Source organism: Heliangelus exortis, chromosome 2 (genome assembly GCF_036169615.1).
Source record: "Heliangelus exortis chromosome 2, bHelExo1.hap1, whole genome shotgun sequence".
Classification (NCBI taxonomy): Eukaryota; Metazoa; Chordata; class Aves; order Apodiformes; family Trochilidae; genus Heliangelus; species Heliangelus exortis.
In genome coordinates this window covers 91,647,933-91,661,327 of record NC_092423.1, presented here as the reverse complement: position 1 = coordinate 91,661,327, position 13,395 = coordinate 91,647,933, and the positions used below count along the sequence as shown (strand labels likewise).

The 13,395-nt window shown below is 37.9% G+C and overlaps 1 protein-coding gene across 6 annotated transcripts in view; it reads right to left on the bottom strand.

Moving 5' to 3' along the window:
* The window catches only part of MBP (myelin basic protein), a 115,610-nt gene that overhangs the window by 79,860 nt on the left and 22,355 nt on the right, over positions 1-13,395 (bottom strand). For all 6 annotated transcript variants that reach the window (XM_071737032.1, XM_071737026.1, XM_071737027.1 and 3 more), the window contains exon 2: positions 8,127-8,201. In XM_071737032.1, the coding sequence (XP_071593133.1) occupies positions 8,127-8,177 (51 nt within the window). In that variant the 5' untranslated portion in view covers positions 8,178-8,201. The remainder of the gene's footprint in view (positions 1-8,126; positions 8,202-13,395) is intronic.

Here is a 13,395-nt window from a genome sequence, read left to right as displayed (position 1 = left end):
CATCTGAGATGGAGATGCTGGGAGAAGGAAACTGCATGTAAGGAGTAGAAGGAAGATAAAGGGACGAAGGAAGAGTGTGTGAGAGAGACCGGGAAAATGTGCTAAAGATGTCAGTTATGAGCACAAAAACAAGGAAACAAGCAAGCAAACAAAACAAACAAAGAAACCACTCAAATTTTAACCAAACAGTCTCAGATAGTAACATCTAACTGAGACTTTTCCAGTATATTGGGATTTTCATAACTCATCTGAGGACTTCGGCACTACCAAACTGAGAATCCAATCCTGAAGCTCTCACATTGAACCAGAATAACTGAGGACTCAAAAATAGTGATAATTGTTTTGATAAGTGATTTGTTTAAGGATAGATCACACCGGTGACAAACTTGATAAGATCTCTGTCTCTTAGGTCTTTTCTGTGAATTTTGGGGTGTACAGATTTCATGAGGAAGGCAAGTGCCCCCATGCTCTCCTAAATTCATCTTTCAGTTCTAGCTAAGCCCAACTATACCAACGTGAATGTCACTCTGTAGCACTGTGACAAAAATGCAAGTTCCCCTCATTGCCTCTTCTTGATTACATCTGATGCTCGGAAGTCCCCTTAATTATCCAGGGTAAGTGTTATGTATCTTGTAGCTTTCAGCTTTATGCAAATTTTGATACTTTTATGGCCATATCCACATGGTGCTGCACTGAAAGATCAGATTGTTTGAGAGTGAACCATAACTCAGCAATGAAAAATAAAGTTATATTAATCTGCTTAGAGTTTTTTTCTATTTTCTTTTGCAAAAAAATTTTTTTCTGGTTATTTTTTTTTTTTTTTTTTAAAGTCCAGAAAATGCTACCTATTTCCATCAACTTAAAGCACAGGCCATGATAAATTAAGTAAAAAAGGAAAAATATAGTGACATTTTAGCTTAAAGTAGAAAAATCACTTTTTGAACTGCAGCTGCCTACAAGTTAAATTTACTCAAGTGTATGAATAACTAAAATTAGGTATGAAATTTACCTTCAGGTTCTGAAGTGCAAAAAAAAAGCCACTGTTAAAGTGATACCTTGTATGAGAAAGCCTTGTATCTTTTTCCTTCTGATGTCCATTTTACATTTGCTGAATTTACAAAGGAGAGCAAGATTCAGCTCACCCTAGCAACAGGGAACTCTTCTTTTCTCAAGGTAGAACAATTAGTGTCAGACCTAAACAGAACTGGGGCTTTGTCCTGATGCAGAGTGTAAAACCCCATCTCACAAGCAGTTACACTGACCTAGCTGCACAGCCACTTACACTATCAAAAACGCAGGAGTATGAAACTGAAGCTTAAAATAAAGCATGGCTCTAGCACTCTTCTTCCAGCTGCTGCCCAGGATGACCAAAAGCAGGACTAGCATTAGGAAAAGATGACAACAAACTTCAAAATGCACTTTTACCAGGTCACATCTGTCCTGTGGCCTGCATCAAAGTATTAAAGCTTGGACAGAGAGCTACTGGAGAGGCTGCTGTGATTTGGTCCCAGGTACCCATAGGTAAAGCTCAGCAAGCTCTCCAATAGGAAGCACACACTTCACAGTAGCTGATTCAGAAGTATAACCTCATTCTAAAGTGCTACCCAGTTGCAAAAGATTTTTTAGGCTGTCATCATATATAACTAATGGAAATTCTAGCTTACTTTGACTTATCTCACCTGCTTTCAGAGCAGGTAACATCGTATCACTCACTGCATGCTGATCTGTGAACCACCACAACAATGAAAGCATAAAAAGGTTATGTAAGAATGGAAGATACTGCACGCTTTCGGGATTTCTGTCACTTACTGCTGCCTCAATATTAAAAATATAGACAATTTCACCTTCATTTTTCCTGTGTGAAGATGCTAGAGCACTGAAAAACATGTTGCAGAATGAAGTATGGGATGAATCTTACTAGATAAGTCATTTCAGCAACTAGAACAGTTCACAAGGAGTTCACAAAGAACAAGCATTGCACACCCCTACTCTTCCAGCTCCTTGCTGGCACTGTCATTAAACTCACTTGAGAGGATGTTTATCCAGTTCTCTATCAAAGCTAACAAGAAAGGAACTATAGGAAACCACAACACAACAGCATGGCATCTGAAGCACAAGACCTTAAAAAACACAGTGTACTTCCCTCTTCTAGTCAATCAGTTCTCCAGGCTGAGAGCAGGAGAACAAAGCCTAAGACCAGACCTCCTCCCCAGCCAAAACCACAGCGACTGTACCTCTTCCTTTTACACCCAGGCAAGCTCAACCAGCCTGAGACCTAAATCAAGAAATGCTAATAATTAGCAGTTATGCATGCAACAGAAAAACATTCTCTCAGCTTACTTCAAATAACCATTGCCTATGTATTTAGTCATGTTTTCACTGAAACGCAGATCTAGTGACATCCTGCCAAGATGATTCAGTTCAGGCAACTCCTTAAACACCAGCAGCAGGAGCTGTGGCACTGACCAGAACTTGTCCCTCACTCACATTTGCCTTACCTCCCAATTCTACCTCCTCTACCATTTGCTCTGAGCAGCGGAGGCCTCTTCCTTTAGTGGCCTTCATATAGAGGCAACGAAGGGAAACATGAGTATCAGCACTGATCCAGACACAGATTATCTTCTATGTGTACTTACGTTGAGCTTAGCACACTTTAGATGCTAGAAAAACTAAGTATTTTAACAAAAATTGACCCTATTAAAGTCAGCACGTTTAATGAGCATTCAAGCATTCAAACACAACTTAGATATACACACATAAATTGTTCCCATTAATTTCATAGTAGAGCTACTTGCCTAATTAAACATCAGACATAAGCTTCCAATACCATACTGAATGCTGGTCTTAAGGTTGATTTTTGAGAACCAATGTCATAGCTACTGCATACTTGACATTCTCAGAGGATTCACACCCTAGTCACTTCTGTATCACTATTGTATCATCTGACTAGTTGAAACCCATCAGTGCCTGAAGGCTCCACTCAAGGTTTCCAAGCACTGCTATTAATAAAGAATAACACTCTGTCTACCAGGCATTAAGAAGTTAAGAAGTTGAGAAATTAAATAGGAGGATAGAGGGAGCACAAAAGGATTTGCTCCAGGACAAATCTCAGTTGATGGCAGAATGTGAGGAAAACAAATGCCTATCAAATTGAACAGGTCTTGCTTAACCTGATCGCCCAGAACTTCCCTTCACACCCTGAAAGGGATTTGAATCTTCTAAAAGTAGCACTTCCTTCTGCCAGGCACTGGTTTAACCAGACACTTGCTGGTCATGAGAATTTCTCTACTGTGTAACTCTGACACTGGCTGGTGAAAAAAACTCAAATATCTCACACAAAACAGTGGAACTCTAAACAATTTAAGTTTTTCTCTATTTTTCCTTTGCCTTCTAGAGAGATATTTGCTTGAGAGGGAGTTACCAATATAACAAATTACAAAGTATACACCACTATAGCACCTATGCTGTTTATTGCTTTACAGCAAAAAGGTTAAAAGCCTGAGAAAACACACAATTGTATCTAGAAAATAAAAACAGTGCTATACAAGTGAAAAGGCTGCGATCTGATAAACTTCTGTGTGGTAATAAGCCCATTTATTTAAATGTAATAAAACCAAATGCCACATTTGATTTATTTTTTTAACTGGAGTGGGGTTTTTTGCCTTTATTTTTTTTTTTTTTTTTTTTTTTTTTTACAGAAAAATATATGCAAGACTTCAAAGTCCGCATAATCCGTTATTTCTCTCAAACTGTTAAGTGCCAAAAAATAAGCCTCTATCTTACAAAAGTGACATTTCAGAGAAATTAATAAAGCAAATAAAATTACTTTATCTGTTGTTTTTTTCTTTTCTTGGTACTTCATGATGCATACCAAGAGGAAGCACCTGGTAAAAACCACACATATGGCTCAGGTTTGTCTGTGAGCAGTCTCAACCATAAGAAATAGGGCATCAGATGAGATCAGTGTGAAAATCCTTTTGCTTGCCAATTATTGAGCATTTGTGTGGTGAACAATGAAACTACATACTGAGACAGCCATCTTCAGAATATCACCTCCCTTTTGTCAGGGAGAGACAGAAAAGTTTGTGTCAGCATTATCAGGAATAAGGCTGTGCAGAGTGCCAATTTGTGAACATTAGCAAGGCAATTGGGGAAAAAAGAGGAGACAAAACGAAGCTCCTCAGAAGCAGCATAGAAACCACTTGATTAATTAAGACATGCTCACTATACCAATTTAGCTTGAACTAATTATGCTGAGTTTTCAGCAATTTGTTTATTAAAATTATCAACTCAACCATTGCAAAATACATTACAGAATCTAGGTACATACGCAGGGCAACTGAAGGCAAGATTTTTCTCAAGTTGAATACACAGTGAGATGTGGTCATTGTTGGCAGATAGCGTTTAGGTCAAACAAAACATTAAACTGTAGACTGAGTGCCTTATCATCACTACATCTGTTTTCAATTTTTGGCCTGTGAGAAAGACATATACTCTGGCAATTCACATTTCCTGAAGTTTTTCAGAGCTAGGTAACATAGGTACGACTGGCTTTGGTTCCTTGGAGTTTATTTACAGCACAAGCTAGGTACATCAAGGACATGAAATAGGTAGATGAACCTGTATTTCCAGATATCTAACATGTTCCAGGCCTTAGTTCTTTAAGCAGTCCCTGACATGGCAAAGCAGTGGGGGCTGAGCTTTTATTATAGTCCAGAAGCTTGATTTCCAGCTCCTCACAGTAGTACTTTGTGACTTGAGACACATGGAAAGCATCCTCTGGACTTGCTGCATTGAAACCATCCTTCCAACCCATCTTCTTGAACAATAAATGAAGTTATGAGACAGTTTTGTCAGGTACCAAGAAGGTTAAATGATTTCGGGATGACAATATACATGCTGTGCAGAATTATCTGAGGGAGACAAAACAGAGTAGTAGAAAACTGCACTACTGTAACACAGAGGGCATCTCTAGTCACACAAAAGGGTGTGTGGTTCTTTGTAGCTAAAGAGTGCCAAATGAATGCAGACCAACTACAACTCCAAACAAGGACCAATAAAACTTCAGTCCTCTGCTCTTCTCTTCTACATTTCGCTCCCTGAGAACTTAAACTCAGGGCATGAAGGACAGCCCATTCTTTTGTTTTTGTTGTTCTTAAATATATGCATGTAAGCTTAAACCTAAGGATCAACACGAAGAACAAAGTTAAAGAAAATATCTGCACATTTACTGATGCATTAAGCAGAATGTGAAGTCTAGTATCATCCAAAGTAAAAAGAAAGATAAATTGCTGGGTTTATTGAATAGTTTTTATGTATCTTACAAAACTAGAAAAAGTGCCAATCCATTAAGAAAGAGAAAGAAATCTGATAGACATGAGATGGAGTAAAATGCGAGCATTTTGTATGTATTTTCAGCATTGTTTAGGTCAAATAGACCAGCTATATTTCAAAGCATCCAATTAATTTCAAACTATCTCGTTATTTATTAAACGATCACTGTAGCCTGGTACATTTATAAATCAGAAGAACAACATTTTGAAAGAAGTATCACAACATGGGAATCCATCTTCTTGTCTTTGGCATATTTCCCAATAGGAAAGCATCTTGGTGTCATGTTAGACATTCGATGAAATAATTGCTTTCCAGATCTCATCTCCATTTCTGATTATCTAATTCAAATATATGAATTTACTACAAGTAAAGCAACACTAGATGCTAACTCAAAAAAAAAAGAAGCCTAAAACAAACGCACAGGAATTGCTGTATGATAGCACATTTATTGGACAACCAAGTGTTATGATTGCTACTTTGGGAACAGTCTCTTCAATTTCCCTGTACATAAAAGAGCCACCTGCAGAAGGGCTACCAGTCTCCCCGTTCAGGAGCTACTGGTGTTTGTGCAGCAAATCTGACATCTCCAATTCAAAGAAGCTGCTTTAAATGCTGTTATTCTTTAGTATTACTTTTTTTGGAAAGGAAGCACAGAAAACAGCCTGAAGTATTACATTTCAGAAAGACCTTAGATGAGATTTTAGCCTCTTTCATTGCAGTTCTATTGCTAGGGGCAGGGAGAGCCAGCTCAGCATTTCCACTGTAGCCTCTGCAACTCTTCAGCAATTATCTCCCACACTACACTACAAGACTAGTGGGAAAACAGTTCTAAGTTACAGCTATACTGAACAACTGCAACAACAAAAAAAGGCAAAAAAAGCTACTTCATACTTGAAAAATGTATGACATACGGTTACTACTGTACTATATACTATACTACTATAGTGCTGCCTATAAGAACTGATTTAAGATTGAATAGTTATGTGGAATACATAGTAGCACCTTAACCATGTATTTCCTGCTTTTACATCATTTTAGCCTTATTTCTTGTGACATGATTACTCTCTTACATGCATAAAGGGAAATTTTGATCAAGCATTGCCTACTGTAAAGTTCAGGTGTTTGGTGTTTTGGTTTTTTGTCACAATACAACAATGAGTGATGGGCAGAAGATATTACTAGAGAAGCGAGTTCCTCCTTCAGAAGTATTTTAGGCAAAAGAATATTACTTTGATTGCACAATCAAGTATTCCCCATGAACTATCTAGGAAAAATAATTTAAAAAAATTAAAAATTGCAACAATCCTTGCAGGCCTGTCTTACACAACAAGTGAAAGAGTCATGACCACCTGACTCTCGCTCACCACTGCAAACTTTCATTATTGCATAGGCTGCTACAGTTGAAGAATCTTTTTCTTTCTGAGGCCCTGTGTGCCCAATAACTCACTCACCTGCCACCCAGATGCATCACACATGTGATCCCACAGCAGGAAAACGTTTCTGTTGTGTTTTTCTAAGCAAGTTTTGTCTTCAAAGACTGAAGTAAGGGATAAGTGGTGTGCAAGAGCCCACCAAGCTCTGTACACCTGAGCTATCTTATCTGCAAGATCTCACACTCTCGGTCAGAAACTATCAAAATATTTTGCTAAATACATCTGTTTGCTGCCTTTGATTTTGCACAGCAACGTTTTCTCGAGGGGAAGTCTACAAAACCAGTCACTACAAGACCAGACCTTGGGTCTCATGCTATTATTTGTACTGAAGCTTTGGGCCACAGAAATGTTTTGCAAAATAATGCACAAACAAAAAACAAAGTCATATGTAGCCAGCTGTTATTTCCTCCTGCTGTTTTCTCCCTATTCCTTCCAGTGTGCTCATACATTTCCCTCAAGGAGATGGCAAAGTAGAAATAGCTGCACAAATTCTAGTTTGCATACCAGTTAGCTGCTTATCTGCCACAGTAATGCAATATACCCACATACCTCCAGATAAAGCACAGACCTATCTGTTTACATCATCTGCCCAATGCAAAGGGAAATAGTTTTACACATTGTGGGCTCAGACTGTAAACTGTTATTTTTGGAAGGGGATGGGTGGAGGGAAGTCAGCAACAGCTAGCAACAAGAAGCATCTTTTATATTTTTATACAGAAAGGTGTCTTTTTTTTCAAGATATGTGTGATTTCTCTTCCGGTACAATATAGAAAAAACAATACACAAGGTATTATCACAATGCAAACAGAGTACCACATTATGTGCAAAATACACAACAGTGTCAGCAGAGCTTTAGAAAGCAAATGAGCTTCTACTGAACATTTTGACAATTTTCAGCTTTTTCCTCTGGGAAGATTGTTAAAGCTGTATCTCCTCAGAGTGACAATCATTTCCTTTGGAATTCTCTTATTTTATGTGTTTCTACATAGTTTCTTTTTTATGGATAAAGCCAATGACTATCCAAATGAAAAGCTATCAACACGTAATTCAGATTACTGGCTCTGTAAAGATTACTGCAATTCATGCTTCTAAGACTCATCTCAGTCCTTTTCACCAGGACTCAGAAATTAACCAGAAAACATCACACCTTTCATTAAAGAGAGCAGAGCAAAATCCTGGTTTGGCCAGATCTCCTAGTCCCTCTTTAAAAAAGTAGTCATTTTATTGTGACAACTACAAAACAGTAATGATAAAAATGTTCTGGTAAACACACTACTTTACTGAATATATATGTATATATATACTTCATAACCTCCATATTTCTGAAGTGGCTTTGCCTCTTCAATTTTCTGTTCTTACCTTGGTTGTCTTGTCAGCGCTGTGTTCTCGTTTTCCTACATGGTTCCCCATGATGGATCAGCAGAACTTCAAATTCTGAAAAGATGAAAACAAAACAGCGTTTTTGAAACCAGCACATTTGTACTGAAATACAAATTAATTTTTCATGTGGCACAGAACAAAGAGAGAATTCTCTAGCAATAAGCATTTTTACAGTTCAAGGTAAGAACTGTGGAAGATTCTAAGGGAAAATAAAGCTTCTCTGGTCTATTTTGCAAATCTAAGCAGTAACAGAAAGCTCTCCTTCTTCTAAATAAATATAAACAAAGGAGAAAAAAGTGTTTGTTAAGAAATTTGCACACAAAACAAGACTAGATTATAAATTAGGTAGAGAACCTGTCTTTCAATATTACATTTACAGCACCATACAATGTTATATGTATCAAATGATCTGTAACTCCAAACTTACATAAATGACCAAAATTCTTTCAAATTCACACTTGCCATCATAGAAACAACAATTCTGAAAAAAAGCACCACACTAAACTGCTAAGAATTTGCTGCAGAGATGAGACTGGGTATGGTCTTTAAAGCACACACATTCATGCCAATCACATAAGAAAAGAGTACCAACTCTTTCTTTGTATTTTCTAGCTCATCCTGTTCTATGTCAGCTCTAATAGAGCTTATGTAGGTTAAACCACAACACTCAAATTTCAGCTTTTAGAGTACACTTGTGGTTATGCTGCACATTTCTCCTCATGGAGGCATTTGTTTGCATAGAATGTTATACACAGCTGCTGCCTTCTGTCCATATAAATACAGTGCAAGGTAGCATCCAAAGTCCTAAAACTTAAAACTACGTGCAAAAGAAGTTTCAAGGGGGCTTTTCCCTCTCAGAATTATGAACTGAAGTTTCAGCAATAAAGTTCAATTTCTGGTGCTAATAGTAGCACCTCGTTCCTTTGGAATAAAGAGAGGTACACACCATAAAACCTTAGCATCAGAAAATATGGCAAAACCCTGAAGTACTTCATTAAGCATAAACTTCTGAAAAGAACTTGACCTCTGCTGTGATAGAAAATGCATGAAGTGAACCAACAGGCTATTAAGTAATTATAGCCAGTAAAATATATATAGTTATAGCCCAAGCTACATGCACTCCCCTGTGCTCAGTGTTTTGTGGGTGCAGAGTGGCTGTTCCTCGAGCATTACTCCAAAGCCACAAGGGAGACAAAGGGCAGGCAGGAGGACACTGATCCGGTTTGCAAGTGTTATGTTGGCTCCATAATCTGTTTAATTAAACATAAGTGTAGTACAGACCCGGTTGGATCGTTAATCTTTTGATAAATGACTGGAAGAGTAACACTAGCTATTAAAGAGCTAGCCCAGAGGTGCTTTATTTTGTTTAAAATAAAAATAAGTTAGCTACAGGTACCTACTGTAAATTTCTCACATAGAGATGCAGATACTTTTTAGCCCAAAGCAACCAGCTGGATAGCAAGAATATCCTAAAAGTTACAGAATTCTTCATTCTACCTATTCAGTGGAAAAAGCTAAGTAACCCACTGGGGAAAAAAGGCTTCCAAATTACCTGACACGAGTAAGGAAAGAAATTGTATAGTGCCAACTGTTCTTTGAATAACTGATTTGGAAGCAAAGCCATACATATAAACAAGCCTGTAAATATTAAAACAATTTATAGCAAGAAAAAGGCCTATTTGTCCCTTCAACCTCTAGAGCAAGTTTGCCTTGCTTGATTGAAAACTGAGCACAAGTTCTTTTCACTTCAGAATGCAAGGAGATCCTGCAGTGTTAAGACCAAAACTGAGATTTTGGTTCTAATTGTTCTGAGCAGACCACACCACACAGGTTCTACCTGTGCTGATCTTTATGCAATCAGCTGAATCACTGACTTCAACGGGATTGCTCAATGTGCAATCCTTGTAGTAACTTGCAGCCAACAATTAAAAAAATCTGAGCTAGAAAAGATATTTTCGTTTTAGTCACCTTCATAACATAGGGGTTACCAGACTAAGGAGCTCTGTACGAAGCAAAGAAGTTTCTGTCGCTTACTAACAAATGTCAGTCAACTGATCAACATTCCTGTTTGCAGAGGAATTTTTACATACTTTAGCACTGATAAACAGCCACAAGAACAGTCAAGAAGCTTCAAAACTATGCAAAACCAGAAGTGCTGTAGAAATGCAGTAACATCCTTTGAATCTACCATGAATCATATCTAACAATAATTTGCCAAAACAGGCCTGAGCACGAGACTGAGTTTATCACCACAGCGGCATTCTCCCCAAACCTTCCTGGTGAAACCCTGCAAGTTTTGTAAATCACATGAGATGAAAAATTTTACACGTGAGCATTGAGTCACAAAATGAGAGGGGACACTACACAGGTCTGCAGCAATCAGAGGGCAGCACCAGCTCCCCTATAAGACTGCCCACCAAAGGTGTGTGGGGTTGCTATCAAAATAACTGGCCATGCCGGCGAACTGATTTAATAGGTCTAAAAGTTGAAAACACTTCTGCTACTTAGCAACTCTTTTGGGTGAAGTGAGTCAGGTATGGAAGGCAGCTGTGAGCTGCCACTGCAGATGGCACCAGCAGTAACCCAGCCACAACCACATACCCAGCTGAATCAGCTCTGCTGCCATGACCTGGGCGCTTCCCAATCAATGACTGATGCAGAAATAACTCCAGTTATCCAGAGGTTGCTTCAAGTAATTCCAAAAATAGCCCAGGGATTTTGCCTGGGGAAATAAAACAAAATGTCTCCTCCCATCAATTTTCCTTCTTACAGAGACAGTCTTACAGGTAACCTGATGGAAGCTTAGACCAAACTCCCTTCCCACTTTCTTCACTAGGGGAAGCCACCTTCCCACTAGAGACAGCTACAGGAATGTCACTGCCTTAGCCAGTGAGAGAAATTTCACACAAAATAAAACCCAAACAAATGAAAAAGGGAATAGAAAAGCTCAGTTCTACTGCCCATCACATTCATAAACAATACCTTTAAAAATACACAGATGTTGGGATCATGTAACTTACTTCACCTGAACAGTTGATTAAAAACAGGGGTTTTAGAAAATCATATCATTTTTAAGCCCATTCTAGTCTACCTGTTGAAATTAAATGGATATTTGTAGTTAAAGAGGTTCTACTCATCTTCCCATACGCACATACTATAGTTTAAAATTTTCATTAAAAGGCAGCAAAATGTTTCTCTAAACTTGCAATCGTATCACTTTCTGCAGCTTATGCTGCTTTAACTGCAAAACAGCATTTTCTTATTCATGGGAGCCTGAGAAAAGTTCACCACTTGTCAATGTCAGACTCCAGAGTGTCCTTCCCCTGTAATATCTCACAGAACATTAAAATTTTTGTATATTCTAAATGCAAGCTATAAACCAGCCCAGGAGCTGGTTTGCAGTAACAGCTCACCAACTCTAATTCAGGAGTTACAAGAGGCTACCAGCCAGTGCACCTGGAACACCTTTATTGAATATTAATGAGTACTTTGTATTAAAATACATAAACTACCAAATGCAAATTATAGGATGCTGCAAATGGATTGTTAAATATGATCCTTGAAGAGTAATTTAGTTATGTAAAATAAGGGTTTAATCTTAACATCTTCCCACACACTTAATTATGACTCAACAGGACTACACATAATAATAAAGGTATGCAAGTTCTCACATATTTACAAGTATCAGAACATAATTATTACCTTGTCTAGAAATACTTATTCACCAATGAATAATGTTGGGTAATGGTGTAGAGCTACAAAAAGATACAGTTACCAAGTATTCTTGGCCTTACTCACCCATGGGAAGGGTAACCACAGAATTTAAAAATATGTGGGAAATTTATGTAAAACTTCCTGCTAAATTAACGATTATTCTTATCCAAGTAAATAATTGATTTTGCTACCATATCCAGTTCTTCCTACTACACTAATTAAAGGTGTAATTACTTTTAAGAAATGTGCAAGTTCTCTCTAATTTCGGTAGCCCTCTAGTGTACACTAATTACAAACATACCCAGCAAAATGATTTTTTAAATTTTTTTCTTTTGTAGCATCTGGTCCAGGTTGCATAGTTTATTGGCAATCAAGCTGACACATTGCCTGGCACTGGGTGCCAGCTAGATGGAAACTTTTGAGTAGGTTTTTTTGGTTTTAGTTGATTGGGTTTTTTAGGCTGTCAGTGTGATATACATCTTTGGAAGGAACCCCCACACTTTGGCCTTCTTTCAAAACAGATCGAGACACTGTGCATGTCTCAACTGTTTCTTCAGAAATCCCTCACTGTGGTACTCCAGTACTCACATGCACCAAGAAAGAACACCTCTGCTGGGTGCAGGTGAGTAACTCACAGCTAATTCCACCAGCAGACATGGTCAGGTGCTTCAGAGTCAGATATGAGCAACCACACAACAAAAGTAACCTGCCTCATGGGCAAACTCGTTCTTAATAATCCTGCCCTCTCAATTCAACTGGCAAATTGTTTCATAAAATATGGTGCTTTAATTCTCTTGCAAGTGCCATCATTATTTAATGCAGATTTAATTTTTCATTACAGGTCAAAGTGTGCAATCCTTGCTAGATCAACTTTTATCTCACTTTTGACTTCTACAACTGTATTTCTCTGAAGAACACTTCCTGAAAGAAAAATAAATTATTCCAGGTAAATTTATGTCGGTGAATGATCAAAACCAAGATTTCAGTGGTGAGCATGATATTTAACTCAGAGAACACACCACGAGTTTAACATGGGTAGCTGGATTTAACCATGCTTGTACAAGGCCCTTCATATGAGAGTCCTGTTCTTGGCCTATCCAGACATTACAACAATTTCCATGTTTACAGACACCAGTATGTGCCTTACAAAGGATCCTAGACCTAGAACACCACCCCTTGGAGGGATGGGCCAAGTTCTGAAACACTGCTTATCTGAGGAAGTACTCCCCACTGCTAGCTCATTTGTTCAATAATTTACATGCATCTCATATCATTGCAAAGGACTCCAAATTATTTAATTTTCACTAGAATTTTATGCAAACGTATGACCCGGGAGAAACCCTACAACACTGAGATAGAATACATTCTGGAAAAGAATGCTGTTGCAAACAATTTCCTAAAATTGGCATGGGGTAACCACAGCAGACAGAATCCAAGATTTTCAAATTATTTTTCTGACTGCTTTGATTATAGTTTTCCTCGATCATATGCTAATCAGAAGAACATTGCCTTTAAAAATTTTTATTATTTTTTA